The sequence below is a fragment of the Mytilus trossulus genome, unplaced genomic scaffold (assembly GCF_036588685.1).
Source record: "Mytilus trossulus isolate FHL-02 unplaced genomic scaffold, PNRI_Mtr1.1.1.hap1 h1tg000373l__unscaffolded, whole genome shotgun sequence".
In the NCBI taxonomy this organism is placed as follows: domain Eukaryota; kingdom Metazoa; phylum Mollusca; class Bivalvia; order Mytilida; family Mytilidae; genus Mytilus; species Mytilus trossulus.
The window spans coordinates 187,811-205,377 of NW_026963340.1; the positions used below are offsets into that span (position 1 = coordinate 187,811).

Below are 17,567 nucleotides of genomic sequence, written 5' to 3' on the forward strand. Positions count from 1 at the left end.
AAATGCGAGTTTAAATTATTGCGTTTACAACTCTGTCGCATTTTTCGCATTAATAAAAATCACACAATGCATATTCGTTGACATTTGATTTCGTGTTTTTTTCCATCTCTGTATGCAAAGCCTATTGAAAATATGTTATTCGTTGAACATTTGTATTCGTTGTTCAGCAGTACCCACGAAATCCACGATAATTGGTATCCAATGAAAAATAATGAATCCACAGTAGTTGTACTGAGTACTCTGCCTTACTTCAGGACAGAAAAGGGACTTAACTCATGGGCATTTAAAAATAACAAAATTTCAAGCACTTTGTATTTCTTTGATGCAACTGAATTCAGACAAAAATGTACATTTCATGAGAAACTGACTTTTGTTTTAGAATAAACCTTAACATCTGATTTAAAACATGTAAATACTACAAAGAACACTGTACATAATCATTTAACTTGGTGATAGTTTAGAAATGTTCCCAAACCAATTTACCCCATATATCAATAATATACAGAGCTCTTCTCCTTATAAAAATATACAGTTTACTATTCACAAATAACATGTCAGTAAGTTTATGGGGTAATGATGCTGCTCTGGTTCAAGATCAGACAGTTTGATAAAATAAAGGTAGACAGCTTCAATTCTTCTTAAATCCTGAAAGTAGAAAAAAAAGTGTTTATAGTATTTATTTTTATTTTCCTTATGTCTATCTCTGTATTGGTAATATCTATTCTTTTCTCTTTTATAACTTCTTTTTTCTTTATTTGTTTATTATTTCAGTTCATCATTGAATGACTCCTACTTGACCAGTACAAGGGGCCACCTTGAACTAGCAGCGAGTTGTGAGGTATTATCCATGGTTAATGAATGCCTCACTGATAAAAATTAAGAAGAAAAGCAATTAAAGCCATATTCTTTTGCTTGATTTTATGAAGAGTGTGAAGGGATTATGTGCCATGAATTGATACTTTATATCCTTTATTTCTATGTCAATTACTAGCCATGAGTACAATCTATTCATATCAAACATTTAACTGATAAAATACCGTCAATGCTATTTTTTGATGCAGTGTAAAAATGACAATTGTTATTTATGTACTTTTTATTGTTTTTTATTGTAATCATTTATCAACCGAGGTGAAATTTAGTTTGAAGATAATTTTGTATAACCAAGTCCAAACAGACACTGTCTAATTACAAAGTTTTCATTTCATGTCAATGGCTACGTATACCTAAACTGCAGACTGAAAGTTGTAATACATATAATCCCAAATGTTGAGCAAGTTTTAACAATATGTGTCCATAGTACATGGATGCCCCATCCACACTTTAATTTTCTATGGTCAGTAGAGTCCTGAAAATGGGGAAAAGGTTTAACCTGAAGTGGGACAGACAAACCAATGGACTGACAAACAGATGCACAGACGAATGAATGCACAGATCAGAAAACATGACACCCATAAATGGGGCATAAAACTACTTACTTTTTAATGACCTGTACCACATCTTCATCACATAATACATGCTCTCTTCCTACTTTTTGTGGTTGATGTTTTACTGATGTTCCCCATACCAAGGCACTGAAAAAATAAATATAGCCTTGAGTTTCGATAATAGTATTTGGAAAGTCTGTATACCTAGGATTATTTATTTACATGGTTACCAATTCAGAAAATCACATAACACCATTGGTAAAAAAAAGAACAAAACAACAATTATCAGAGGAAAAAAAAGCAAAACTAAAGATTGAGAACCAAGAATGAACCCAAATACTCCATAATGGTAAGCAGTTCCATTTCCACTAGTGTCATGTAATGTGCTACTCTTGTGAAAATATGTTTTAAATGAGTCATAACTAAAGATTAGCCATTATGCAATCTAGATTATTTATCAAAATTTCACACCAAGGTTAATAGCTATTACCATTTTATTGTATAATAATTCTAATAATAATAAATAGCTTCAATTTTTTCAGAACAAATAAATTTTGCTTAATTATTACCGGTAAGAAGAGAATTTACTTTTTGTTCCATGAAGCATATACATTGAATATTTGGATCACTCGTTCTTTGAACATGCACCTATCATTCTATTCATATGGGTCAAACTGTAAGCTATAAACTACATGTATATTGTACTACAGGTTCTTATTTTACAGTGAATCTTCTTAAAATTCGAACTTCAATTAATACATAATAATTATGTAATTTATACTATTATATTATTTGTTTTGACTAATATGTTTGACCTTTTAATATCTTGCACCTAATAATAATTCTTGTGCCAATTGTTGATTGAAATAAAACTGAAACTCTTAAGTTCAATAGAAGTTCTGTCAAACCATTTCAATGCATGACAAAATACATTTATCTGGTTGAATGAAAGGAAGATCAAATATATGATTTATAAAGCTTCAAATACACAGATAAATTTGCGTATTAATTTTTATTTGCACTACATTCCATCCTAAATAAATAGAATTTTCATATAAATCTAAGTATTAGACATATCAGAGGCGGATTTAGGGGGGGCGCCCAGGGGGCTCCCTCTTTTTGGGAAAAAATTTGGTTGCTTATATAGGGAATCACTGAAGCCTGACTGGAGCTTACTTACCCCCTCTTAGGTAAGTCAGTGGGCCCCCACTTATGATAATTTCTGCATATCATTTAAAAGAAACATTTATTTTATTTACATTTTTATTATCTCGCAAGAAACTCCCTTACAAATATGATGAATTATACTTTTTTTTTTATTAAAATTAGAGAATAACACTAAATAACCTTTTTTCTTTGCTTACTGGAGCTTGGATAATAGGATAGTAACTTGATTAAATTCCATATGCTGCGCTTTTGATGTATATTTTTTTTATACTGAATGACATGCAATTGCTTTACTTTTAAATTACTAAAATCTATTGGAATACAGTTAATTATTCCAGTTTTTCTAGATGTTTAGAATAAAACAATTTCAATTACATGTACCACTTTGATTCATTCAATATGTGTATAAATTAACTTTTGAAGAAAAGAAAAAAACTACTGTTAACTTTGAAAGTTGAAGATCTGACAGTAAATATCATTATTTTTTTATTCTATTTTTTCTTCAAAGTCAATAATCATGAGAATGTGTTTCTAGATTTTGACAGTTATTGAGAAAATTGAAAAAAGCCATTAATTCACTGCATTGAAAATGCCTTTGTAATTTTGTCATTGATACACATTATTCAAATTTTATGTTAATTCCAAATTCAACAGAATTCACTTATATTTAACCAATTAACTCTATCAGCTCTTTTTATCTCAGATTATGAAAGAAAGAAAATGAAATATTTGGGGACAAAAAATTGAAATCAGACTAAAAATAACAATACTTTTGATTAGTTTTATTTCCAAAAGAGACAATTACTGTCTGAACTAAATTGACTTTACCTCATATGACAAAGAAATTAACAATGGGCAAAAAACAAATATGTTACACAGCGAAAAACTGCAACAACTGAATTACAAGCTTCTGACTTGGGGCATATATAAACAAGAAGATGTGGTACAATTGCTAATGAGACAACTCTCCACTGGAGGCTGAATGACATAAAAGTTAGTTTAAACAAAATAAATTCAAAGGAAACATCTTAAACAGGTAATCCCCTCTCATTTATAACAAAGTTAAATATTATTTGTCAAAATATTAATTAGTGTCATATAAAGTTGTTTGTCAATTAAAATAATTGTTAATAAAAACACCATTTTATAAGTACATCAAATGTACAGTAAGATTCGTAAACAATTAACCATTACAATTGTAATCCTTGTGTATACCAGTGACAAATACTTCAATAATCTTATAAATCACTGTATACACAATAATGGGATGATCAGTCAATCAGATATTATTATGATTTTCTGTAAGTGATTTTATATAAATAAATAAGATGTTTAACAAGTCATGAAATTTACTTGCGTAAGAAACACAATTGTATTTAATACTTACTTTTCTTGTTGATAATCAAAACAAATATTTTTAATTAACTTGTTAATCCATTCAGAATTATATCATATATTGACAGGATTTGACAATCCATTTTACAAACATTGACTTTTATTCAGTCCCATATTCACCATATTAATTAGGAGATATATGGAGGATTGGGGATTTGATGGTAGCAAATTAAGTTTACTGGTGACGCGTTAGCTGAGACAGTAAACGGGTATTTGCGACCATCAAATTCCAAATTGATGCCGTCAGAGCTTAAAATACAATATTGTTTTCTCCATTCTAATGAAACTGACAGAAAACAATATTAAAACATGTATTTAAAATCTGTCGTATGCCGTCTGCGATTGCGCGTACGTCCCATAACATCAATTGTCAATTGATGCCATGTAAGAAAGTGACGTTATCCAATCAAAATGAACGTTACAAACGTTGTTGCATTAGAATTCACAATTTTGAAATATATGCCAAAATTTTTACGTATAACTTTTGAACAATTTCTATCATTTTGTTGTCTTGCCTTTTTAAACATGGTTTTATCAACATCATTCATTTCTGGTTTATCTACTTTATACATATTTATCATATACTTAGCATTGATATGAAACCTTTTACAGATGTGTAATGAGCGGAAGTACACAAGCCATAATTTCCCACCCGGGCTGATAACCCATATCAGGGGCATCTCGTGCAAGTTACTTCTGGTGTTTCTGGTATCGATTGTTTTCTTTTCCATGGTGACGTCAGATATTTTTTATGACAATGTCAAAATTTACGGGAACTTTTGTGGGGATAGTTAAGTTCTTGCTAACAAATGTCATTGCTAATTAAGAATAATTTTATAGTACAACACATAGAGTAACTAGATACCATTGAGATAGGAGCCATCTCTGTGAGCCCCGCTGTCAATAACGTGGGGTAAATAAGTTGTATGGATAATCTGATATGAAGCATTATTTGAAGTTATTACATAGTCTCATGTGTGATTGTATTCTAAGATTTTAAGTTAAAACTGATAAATATTCTCAACTGACTTTCATAGTATAATAGTGATATGACTGCTTGATGTGAACTCATTGTTGACTACTCTAAGGTGACTTCTGGATATATGGATTGATGTTTGAACAATATGTTTAAAGGTGCTGCCCAATTGATATTTGCCACATATTTTTAGAATTATGCCTTCAATATATTATGACCCACCAAGTATAAAGTATGAAATATTAACGGTTCTCGAGAGGTAGAGCGGACACAATTTGTTAAGAACAACAAACGGATGGACAGACCGATGGACTGACCTTTGACCTAGGATGCATACATTATGACACATTCTCTGTTGTTGGTTAATATATATGTTAAGTTGAAAATGTTTGTCAGGTATAAAGTATGAAATAATAACAGCTGTCCTCTCAAAATATAGTGTGGATCAAATTTGTTAGCGATGGACAGACCAACAGACAGACAGACCTTTGACCTAGGAAGTTGTACATACATCATGACACACCCTCTGGTGTTGGCTAAAATGGATGTCAAGTATAATATTTGAAATCATAACGGTTCTCAAGATATAAAGCGGACACGATCTTCATCACAGGACACAGGGTTGTCAACTGAAACTAAAGTTTTTTTTACCTTGACCTTTGACTTAGGAAGTTGTACATACATCATGACACGCCCTCTGGTGGTGGTCAAAATGGATGTCAAGTATAAACTTTGAAATCATAACGGTTATCTAGATATGGAGCGGACAAGATCTTCACCACAGGACACAGGGTTGTCAACTGAAACTAAAGTTTTTTTTACCTTGACCTTTGACTTAGGAAGTTGTACATACATCATGACACGCCCTCTGGTGGTGGTCAAAATGGATGTCAAGTATAAACTTTGAAATCATAACGGTTATCTAGATATGGAGCGGACAAGATCTTCACCACAGGACACAGGGTTGTCAACTGAAACAAAAGTTTTTCACCTTGACCTTTGACCTAGGAAGTTGTACATACATCATGACACACCCTCTGGTGGTGGTTAATAAACATGTAAAGTATAAAGTATAAAGTATGAAATCATAATGGTTCTCTAGATATGGAGCGGACACAAAGCTAAAATGTTACGGACGGACAGACAGACTGATCAGTATAGGGCGACCCACCTTAAGGCAGGGCCCTAATAATGATCATAAAACTCTTCAAAATTTCCAATGTTTCAAAATGTCTCTATAGGAAATGTTACAATACATATAAATGGAGGTAGTGATGCTGCTGTTGGACAATTATATTATATTTGATTCATAATTTAACTTCTTTATAAAGTTTTTGACTGTTTTAGTTATTGCATTTATTTATTTGCCTTACATGAAACTATTGTCAGAAGTATATGATAAAGCGATTAATACATGGCCTTTTCCATATCAGCCTGGATATCATCCCTTGACCCATATCAGCACCTTGACTCCGTCTCGGGCTGATATGGGGGTCTTGGGATGATACCCAGGCTGATATGGAAAAGGCCATGTATTAATCTCTATATAATAAAGCAGTAGTTCAAAGGGTCAAGGTACTGTTGATTAATAATTTTTCGAGGATTGAGGAAAAGTGTGTTTTTTGTGGATATCTAATTTGGGATTTAAATTGAGTCTGCATACATTCCTATAGAAAATTTGCACTTTTGTTTAACATATACGTGTGATGTTCAACTTTACCCACAAAATCCTTGAAACATTGATATCCCACATATAAAAATGAATCCACAGTAACCAAAATCAACTCATTAACATGATTAAGAAATCCCTATATCAATTTGTTGAGAGTTTGGACTGTTCAAACTATCATTTTAACCTACCATTTAAATTCTTTCATAATACTTCTATGTAGTTTGTTGCAGAAATCTTCCACTGAATTCCTTCCCCCTTTCAGTACAACAGGTGCTGTGTAATCTGGTAACTGACCTTTAGGCTTTGTGTATCTAAATAAAATAGAAAGAATAAGTAATGTTACTATGTCTATATAAAGAGGGGGAGGGTAAGGTAATGTCAGAAATCTTCCACTGAATTCCTTCCCCCTTTCAGTACAACAGGTGCTGTGTAATCTGGTAACTGACCTTTAGGCTTTGTGTATCTAAATAAAATAGAAAGCATAAGTAATGTTACTATGTCTATATAAAGAGGGGGAGGGTAAGGTAATGTCAGAAATCTTCCACTGAATTCCTTCCCCCTTTCAGTACAACAGGTGCTGTGTAATCTGGTAACTGACCTTTAGGCTTTGTGTATCTAAATAAAATACAAAGCATAAGTAATGTTACTATGTCTATATAAAGAGGGGGAGGGTAAGGTAATGTCAGAAATCTTCCACTGAATTCCTTCCCCCTTTCAGTACAACAGGTGCTGTGTAATCTGGTAACTGACCTTTAGGCTTTGTGTATCTAAATAAAATACAAAGCATAAGTAATGTTACTATGTCTATATAAAGAGGGGGAGGGTAAGGTAATGTCAGAAATCTTCCACTGAATTCCTTCCCCCTTTCAGTACAACAGGTGCTGTGTAATCTGGTAACTGACCTTTAGGCTTTGTGTATCTAAATAAAATAGAAAGAATAAGTAATGTTACTATGTCTATATAAAGAGGGGGAGGGTAAGGTAATGTCAGAAATCTTCCACTGAATTCCTTCCCCCTTTCAGTACAACAGGTGCTGTGTAATCTGGTAACTGACCTTTAGGCTTTGTGTATCTAAATAAAATAGAAAGCATAAGTAATGTTACTATGTCTATATAAAGAGGGGGAGGGTAAGGTAATGTCAGAAATCTTCCACTGAATTCCTTCCCCCTTTCAGTACAACAGGTGCTGTGTAATCAGGTAACTGACCTTTAGGTTTTGTGTATCTAAATAAAATAGAAAGCATAATATAAGTTATATGGTTTCGCTACTGACCCCCTACGGATCCATAGAGGGTTAGTAAAATTTATAGGGGGTGAGGCCGGAGGCCAAGTCCCCCATGGATTTTATTCACCCTCTATGGATCCGTAGGGGGTCAGTAGTTAACCGTATAACGAATTTATGGCATAAAAATAAACAATGAAACACAACAACATTAATAGATGACGTCACCATTAACGCGTCATGTACCCCCTATGAAATTTACTAAGGGGGTCACCACGTGACGACGTTAAACCAATCACAACGTGATAATTTACTCGCGGTGCGATAAGAAATGTTATTAGGTTAATATCATAAGGGGTAGGTTTAAGTACTCATAAAATTTGTTTAACCTTGGCAAATGATAGCATGCCTGTTCAAAGTCAGGAACATCACCAACAATTATAAATAAGAAGATGTGGTATGAGATTAACCACCATCCAAATCACAATGTATAAAAAGACTTTAAAGTAAACAATAGTAAGTCAAAGTTGCCTTCAAAGGGGAGCAAGCTACAAATTGCTCCCCAAAATGAGTCCCAATGACTAGTGTAAAATAGTTTAAACAGGAAAAGCAATGGTCTAATCTATATAAAGAAGGAGAATTAAGAAACACTTGTGAACTGCACCAACAAACAACAGGCTATAGGCTAGGATAGGTGCAAACAAACATGACAAATACTGTAAGTTTAAATGTTTTAACAGACACCAACCTTCACCCTAACTTGAGATAGTAGTGTAACATAACAACATAAAATTGTCTGTTTGATAAACAATTTTTTTTTGCATTTTTGCCAAATTTTCTTTATTTGATGGCAGCAACATCATTGTCTGAAGTTGTAAAGGATTATCCACCATAAAACTTTAAAAAAAATCTTAATGCTTCTTTCATAGATCAGGAAGAAATTTGTTGATCAAGTGGTTTTTCCATTTTTTCCCATAGAAATCCTAACTTTTAGTGTGAAAGATCATGAAAGGCCGTGCCTGAGGATGGTTTGGGTAATCAAAGAGTTTACATTGGATAATGAACAGACAGATGACAGACATCAAGTGATGCCAAAACCTAACACGGGTCATTTGGACCAGATGAGCTATTGTAGGGGTAAATAATCAAGGAAAAACTGACTCAAGGTTCTTATGTTTTTTAAAAAGATTACTAGGAAGTACATTTTGGAAAAAAGTCCTATGATTGATAAGGTGGCAGGAACCAGTTTTGGTGTACCAGAACATGTGTCCCACGCAGAAATTTTGTAATAGTTAAGTATTGAGGTATATAACTGCATCATGTGGACTGAAAAAATAAATGAATGTAAATTCTAGGCTATTGTACTACACAAGTGAGCAGTTGCATACACAGATTGGTAATTTCCTTCACTTATAGGTCCAATCAGATGTCAAAATTGTGGTCTCCTCACTTGATGGCATCCAATCAAAGTGGGGGAAATATTCATTTTTTTGTAAACAAAAATATCAGATTTTGATGGTAAGGATAGGTTCGGACAAGGATCTAGTTCACTAAATATCCTTAATCCCTTAAAATTCTTGTCGGCTTTTAGCAGGATTCTGCAGGTGAGCATTAGATTGGTATCAGAGCATCACATATTTTGCCTTATTTGCAATGCATTTATAAATTTTGAAATCTCCATGCTGGACAGACACACACATTTAAAGGTTTTCTATATATTTACATAAGCACGCACACATCTTAGTTCCTTGAAACCATACATTTTATTTGTATATAAGCTTGAATGAATTTTCAAGAAAATAAAATCATAAATCCAGCAAATTCTAAAGATTTATTGAATAATAACTGGTTTCTGCCACCTAAGGTATCAGAAGTTTAAAATGGTTAAAGGGAGATAAATCAAAAGTAAAATGTTTATTTTTCTAATTTTCATGCTACATTATCTTATCGAGTCAAGAACTTTGTCAGTGTGAGAAAAATAATTCTCCTCTCTAGTGAAATTTTTTTTATAGAAAAGGATTAGTCAGATTACCATTATGATGTCAAATTTTTCTTGATTACTTCTGAATTTCCAATTGTGACGTCATGAAAAAGGCGACCATGCATGATAAAGTCACATATAAAGAACACAACTTTCTGCAAATCTTTGAAGAGGAAGGTTGAACTTATTTAGAAATTGTATTTAAATCATTAGAGAAACAGATTTATTTCATCAACCTCAACAGTTAAGTTTTAGATGTATAAAAAGCTTGACAAGCATCGCTTTGTAAATTTTAAAATCTAAACTGTCTAGAGCATTTTAGAGTGGGGAAATATTGAAATACACTTGATGCAGTAATGGGATTTTTATTTCTATCTCCAGTAACATGTTTTTCATGACCACTTGGAATGATCACCATTAAAATGATAATTATTTATTGATAGTATACAAATAATCATATAAATCATCACTGCTATGAAATAATCAAATGATAGTGTATATGCAAAAACATTTGAACAGGACTTAGTCATCGTTTACAGCAAAATGCCTTCAGTGTGTAGGTAAAGGTAATATATTCGGTTAGCTTGCTTGCTAGCTGAACTGTGAATTCATTATTATGTTCAGTAAACTACCCTCCTTTCGGAGTAGTCTAGTCCTACAGAGAGATAGATTGGTTATCTGTCAGACTAGTCTACTTTTAAAGGTGGTTAGGATACCAAACATAATAATGACTTCACGCTAACCAAACATATTATCTACCTACACAATCAATGCATTTTGCTGTAATATATGTATATACATGTACTTACATTCTGACAAGTTGTAAATATTCCCACATTTTTTCTAGTAAATCGTCAAAATTCCATTTGTGATGAGCTGATATGGGAACACAATGAGGAACTTTATAAATAATATCCAATTCCTAAAATTATATCATTTATAAATTATTTACATGTATCACAAGAAAGGGAATGTGCCACTGGAAGAAATGTTCTGTAAATATGAATAAACAAAACAAGAACAGGGCATACCTGCCAACTGTCACTATTTGCGGGGGATTTCCCCCATGGACGCTCCAAAATTGAAATTTTGATAGAGCAATTTTGTCCACAATTTCAAACAAAACAATGAATTTTACAGTGGCTATTGGCTTATGAAGTATGAAGAAGCCAAAAATATTTGAAGGCCCACTTAAAGTTTTGTAAGACTGTAAGAGCCATCTTGCACGTAAAACCTCCATGGGCATTTTGAAAAGTTGGCAGGTATGACAGGGTTGTTCAACAATGATATACATGTAGTAACACAACAACCACCCCTTCCGAGATACATTTAGAATTTATCATTAAGGTCTATATGACAAGTAGTTAAGTGATTATTCAATGTGTCCAGCTCTATTTACCAAAGAATTTGTTATTTCTCACTCGTAATAAAACAGCTAAAACTATTTTGTAAATAAGACAACGATGAGAAATGCACGTGCAAAATCATGGCACCATACAGAATGCTTAAAATTTCAAGAAACTGTTATGTACTTTATGGGTAAAATGCACTAAAAAATGTCATAGATAGTTGTTAAGGATACAAATTTATAAAGTACAGAGTAAACAGGAAATTGATTAGCAATGAAAAGAAAATACAATGCAGCATCACACAGTTTAAAGCTCACACAAAAGCTAATACATTGTACAAGTTTAAAGAAAATTGTAGTTCCTATGAGAGAATTATTTGATTGGAAGCAAATAAATGAACAGGTTCAATGCAATGACAGGAGTCAAACAGTTAACCCATCATCCAGAGCTAGGAGTGTAATAAAATCTCAGACTCTTATAAATTACCTCTATGGAAATCTGGTCAATCTTGTTGAGTAAATAAATACATGGAACGAAAACACGATTTCCTTCCACAACATCCACCAGATCATCAGCCGTGCAGTCGTCTCTCAACACAACATCAGCATTATTTATCTTGTACTCGTTTAGAATTGTTCTCACTGTGTCAATGTCTAATTCAGATTGTGGAACCTAAAACAGAAATTCACTGATTACTAAGGACTATACAATACACAGCATTTGTACAACTGATAATATTATATCTACAAATTATATCAAGAAGTATTTAAGGATTGAGTAATTGCATGTTGGCATTTGCGGATCCAGGGGAGTTCCGGGGGTTGGAACCCCCCATTTTTTTTGACGATCAATGCATTTGAATGGGAGCATATAGTTGGAACCCCCCCTTTACTCTGGGTTGGGAACACCCCTTTTTAAAATGGTTGGATCCACCCCTAGTTGGTGTTTTTTTCATATAAAAATAAGGAGATGAGGTGACACAACTTTTAGCACTATTCACTATATTGTGGTGAACATCTTTAATAGGTGGAGGAATCTGGAGTGCCTGGAGAGAATCAAAGAGCTGAAAGCTCTAAAGAAAAATGACGCCACTGTCTCTAATATTGGGATAGTTTTTATGCAAGTCTTGATATTCACATACCGTAATTAGTTCAACAATGCAACATGTCTCGTAAGCATATAATTGATATTCGTATGTGTGCATGTGAAGTGAATAAAATCGAGAAAGGAAATGGTGAATATGTCAAAGCGACAACCACCCGACCATAGAGCAAGCAACAGCCGAAGGCAACCAATGGGTCTTCAATTCCCGCACCCGTAGGTGTCCTTCAGCTGACCCCTAAAATATGCAGGTGACAACTGGCTGTTTTTTTAAGATAAATGAATAGGTCAAGACTACCTGAATTGTACAAATAAATACCGTAGAAAGGCTTGTATATTTCTCACTGGTTCATAGTCTGAATCCAGGTCCGTTCGCACCCATTCATGTTTGCGCCCACTCATGTGCGCCCCCTTTCACTTTCACACCCTTCATGTTTGCACCCAATCTTAATTGGTTTTGTGTTTAATAACTCTGTAAGCAAGTGTTTTCTTATACTTATAAGTATAATTGTTGTCATTGTCTCAAAATAAAGTGAGACAGCATTTTTTTTTGTGTTGAATAAATCTTAATCATGTTTTTGGGTAGCGTCTTGTTAAAAATAATAATAATCCTTTCTTAAATAAAGTGGTATTTTGTCAACGTTTTATTTTGTGTTGAATAACTCTTAATCATGTTTTGATTAGTGTATTGCTATAACTTTGTTTCATTGACTTCTTTCAAAATGAAGTGAGATTCTGACTATGTTTTTTTGTGTGTTGAATAAATTTTATCATGTTTTGGTTATAATAGTGGATTGCTATATTTTGGTTCCTATATTTTATTGTTTTGTTGTTTCAGATCAAAGGGACCAAACTGTTAAAAACAATTATCTTTTGTGTTTTTCCTTTAAAATCTTCAATGTTTTACTCATACCAAGCTATAAATACATTCAGTATTTACACTAAATCAATTTAAAACAACAATCATAATTTTCCAATTTTTCAACTTGAATTTGAATTAAAATTGAGCGAATGAGTAGAGTGCGAACATGCCAGGTGCGAACGTGTAGGGTGCAAACGTGTAGGGTGCAAAAGTGTATTGGGCGCGAAACAGACCTGATACCACATAGTCTGAACCCCCTTCTCCCACAAAATATTAAGTAAATAATCTTTTTGTTACTGTTATCAAAGGTCTAATGAAACTCGGGTAATTTCAAACATTTGTCAAAGAATTCTAGTCAAACCGGCACCTGATTAAATTGGCACCTGGACAAATCAGCACCTGGTTAAATCGACACCTGATATAGTCAATTCGTCACCCATGTTAAATATATATTTTAATAGTATTTTAATCAAAAAGAGTAAAAATAAGAAAGGGGTTGCCAGAATTTTTTTCAGTATTTAAGCAAAAAAAGTTAAATACTAACTTTCACATTTTTGGGTGTTCGTGTACATTTTGTATATATTTATTTTTCTCAACTAAATGACTTTTTTGGTGTATTTTCAATGATATATATATGAGTAGTCAAAATAATTATTAGGTTTGGCAAGGCTTTTTTAATTTTATTCTGGGACACCTTCCTATAACCGCAAGGCTATGTTAATTTTTTTCTGGGACGCCTTCCTACAAACGTCATAGGAAGGCGTCACAGAAAAAAAATAAAATAGCCTTGCCAAACGTCATAATTATTTGGACTAATACATGAGATATTGGACATTTTTCTGCATTATTTTAACCAGTTGAGCATTTTACAGGATTGTTTGTTTAATGCTGTTTAAACTTTACTGAAAAAAACACCTTAAATTTGCTAATTATTTGGCATGAAAGTTTGATTTATTGAAAGGGACTCATAGTTTTCCATTTTATCTTAATAATTGTGTAATTGTTAAAACAACAGCTTCGATAAGGGCTTCGTTGTTTACCTTTATACACAACAACATATTCACTTTGGTTTCGTTGTTTACCTAAATACACAACATATTCACTATGTACTTTGTTACAGTTATTAATTAATTGAATAGAAAATATTATAACAAATATTATTGGAATGCCGATTTGACTAGATGCCAATTTAACCAGGTGCCGACTTGACTTGTACGTTTCAATTCCTCTGCGATCGTTTGTGGTATTTTCTTGAGAAAACCTATTTTCCATCATCAAAGAGAAGAAGAAACTGCTGAAAAATGATTCTGGAATGCTTCATGATTGTTAAAATAAGTTTAATTGACTCAAAAAACAATTTTAAAACTTGAGATGTTTAAACAGGAAGTTTCAAAAGCATGTGTAAATGAAGAAATTAACCGGTGAGAGTGGAAATCCGTACATAACAGATATCAATCACTATGGTGAGGTGAGAGTGGAAATCCGTACATAACAGATATCACTATAGTAACTATAGTGATATCTGTTATGTATGGATTTCCACTCTCACCGGTTAATTTCTTCTTTTACACATGCTTTTGAAACTTCCTGTTTAAACATCGCAATAGTGTTGGATAATCGGTTGAAATTACCAACCGATTCTCTATTACAATCGGATGAGAGCTACCAACTGACTATCGGTTATAATCGCTTCATAATACCTTGCCCTTTTGTTTTAAATGAAATCATGCATTTAGTCTCATTGTACATGTCTAATGTGTATATTCCATATCATTGCAGATTTATGATCTTTTTTTTCCCTTTCATATTCTGGCGTACTAAATTATAATCCTGGTACCTTTGATAATTATTTATTTAGCAGTTAAAACAATGAATTAATAAGAATCAAGATATGCTTTTGTCACGTTTATAAAGAAGGAAATTGGTTATTGGTAATTAAAGGATGTTTGACATTGTTATTGTCATCGACTGGTAATTTTGTTATTATTTGTTTGATAGCGCATATAAAATGCAAACCGTAAACGGACCGGAAGTTGACAAGCTAAAAGTCCGGAAACTTTAACGACAATCGCTTGAACAAAATCCCAATCGATTATCGACATTGCGAGGCCCAACCAACTGATTTCCGACTTATTCCGATCATCGGAACAACACTACTATAGTACGACTTTGAAAGCAAAACAGTTCCATTCTTTTGTAAAACAGTCTTTAATATACCTATCACATCAATGTTTGAAGGGTCTTAAGCTTATTCAAACCATATAAGTCTGTATGAAACACCAAAATGGAATGAACAATAACCGATTACGTTTTCTTGTTTACAAATTCTAAACTGGTTCCCGTCAAACTACAACACGTTGTTTGTGTGTAGTGGAATACAAGCAGAAACCAGTTAGTTTGTAAACTGGTTCCTGGCTGATTACTACACAATGATCATGCATAATGATAACACAAGCAGATTTCAGTTTGGAAAATAGTAATATGAAACCAAGCGCGGTAGGCAGAGAAATGTAATGAAGTTCAGGTCGCCAGTAATGGAACAATGACTGCGACATTTTCCAAAAAAATTGGCATTGATACTAAATTAAAAGGATTTGATCTGACAACCTCTGTGTTTATACAGGCTAGTGATGCAGTAGATAAATTACTTAGGCAACCTTGTCATTAGAACTGGTCAAAAGTACACAACCATATATATATCTGGTATAATAACCAAAGCAAATAAAAATAAAATATAAACTGTGGACACAGAAATATGTTTTATCCTAACTGTATATTTATTTTTTATATTAAATGCAACATTAGAACATTGAAACGAAGCACAACCTTCTAATTTCAGAAACTTTGACTGGAGATGCTAGGCAAAAAAATCTCTGTGGAAATTAAATATATGCATATGCTAATACAACTGCACTCTAAATATCATTCCCATATCAGCTTTGAACTTGTGAGTCAAAAGTTGATTGGAAGGAGCTTGCCGATCTTGCTAATTCTCAAAACAATAACTGAATGTGAAAACTTTATTTTACACAGTATAAGGGAGACAACTGCAAAAAAAGATTTTCAGAACTAGTTTTGCTTTATTTATTTCGTCTGCTTTGCATGTGCTTATAATCGACTTTAGTGCTTTACTTTGTTTGTGCTTGCTTTTATATATGAACATTTTTGCTTAAGCAATATAGCTGTCTTACTTTGTATGTCTAATGTGTATGTTTCATATGTCCTATATGTCTTAATACTGTATGTGTTGTTATTGTTATTAATGTAGGCAAAAAACTATACAGACCTTATATTTGTAATGTACACTTAAAATAACATTTTCTATTCTATACTATTGATTAGCCTTCTCAAGCTACTGACAAAATAAATAAATATTTTTTTTTTAAATTCCACTCTTAGAAACTCACTATGCAGACTTTTAAGAAATTTCTTCTCTAAACTGAAACAATCAAAACCACGAAAGACTTTTATGTTTTTGCTACTTACAAGTGTTTGAAGATTTATTCCTCCCTTTTCTTTCTTTCTATATCCTATATTAGGTGGTAGTTTATTGAGCCGTATACCAAAGCCTTCTAATTCTTTTTCTATCAGTTTTTTATGCTGTAAAGGTTTCAACACGTCCAGCACAATAAAAATCAAACCACATGTTCTGGCCACTGTAATAAGGAAAATGAATATTATACAACATCTTTCTTATCTACCATTAAATTACATTTACACTCAAACATATGTTTAAGCAACCTTCTTTTTAAGTAGATATATTTTCAATTACATGTGATGCTAATAACATTTCCAGTACCAATTTTAAACGCACAACATTAGCAATTGTCTCTTCAATGATGCTCTAGGACAGAAATATTTGAATATCCAAAATCTTATACAAATATTGAGGTGCTGAACTGTCAAAACTCCATCAAGCGAGACAAAAACCGTGCAGAAGTATAAAATGGGGAAATGATTAATTCAGTGGTAATGTAAATAGTGGAAAAAGGTATGAAAGTAAACTTAAAAAAGAATGTTAAATAAAATATGTGTAAGTCATAGAAATAAAAATGTTAATCTCAATCTTATTAAATTAATGCAGCAATATAAAATTTAAATAATAATAATGAGTCCACAGAAATGTAAAATTTCCAATAAAAAGACATTTTTCCTTCTGTAAAAGACATTGAATATGTATATAACCAGAGGACTTTTACCAAGACTTTTAATTATGATCCTTTTATGTTGTTCTATTAAATCAAAGCGCGAAAGCGCTGTAAAGGCAGTTAATTACAGGTTGTGTGTATTTCTAGTCCAGTTATATCATTATCTTCCAAAGAACAGAGGTGGTTTGTAGAATTTAAGATTTAGAGTTCTTTTGTACCTAGTTCACCTATATCTAGTCTACTGTTTACAGTATATTTTCTGTGCCTCCCA

At 32.5% G+C, this 17,567-nt stretch overlaps 1 protein-coding gene across 2 annotated transcripts in view; it reads right to left on the minus strand.

Moving 5' to 3' along the window:
* Positions 1-298: 298 nt before the first annotated feature.
* The window catches only part of LOC134701937 (developmentally-regulated GTP-binding protein 1-like), a 28,399-nt gene continuing 11,130 nt past the window's right edge, over positions 299-17,567 (minus strand). The window contains exons 5-10 of one of the 2 annotated variants that reach the window (XM_063563044.1): positions 16,635-16,804; positions 11,672-11,857; positions 10,646-10,758; positions 6,823-6,945; positions 1,476-1,571; positions 299-645 (exon numbers count right to left, since the gene is read on the minus strand). In XM_063563044.1, the coding sequence (XP_063419114.1) occupies positions 639-645; positions 1,476-1,571; positions 6,823-6,945; positions 10,646-10,758; positions 11,672-11,857; positions 16,635-16,804 (695 nt within the window). In that variant the 3' untranslated portion in view covers positions 299-638. Of the gene's footprint in view, positions 646-1,475; positions 1,572-6,822; positions 6,946-7,764; positions 7,858-10,645; positions 10,759-11,671; positions 11,858-16,634; positions 16,805-17,567 lie in introns of those variants that run through there. The other variant, XM_063563045.1, reaches the window with a different exon arrangement.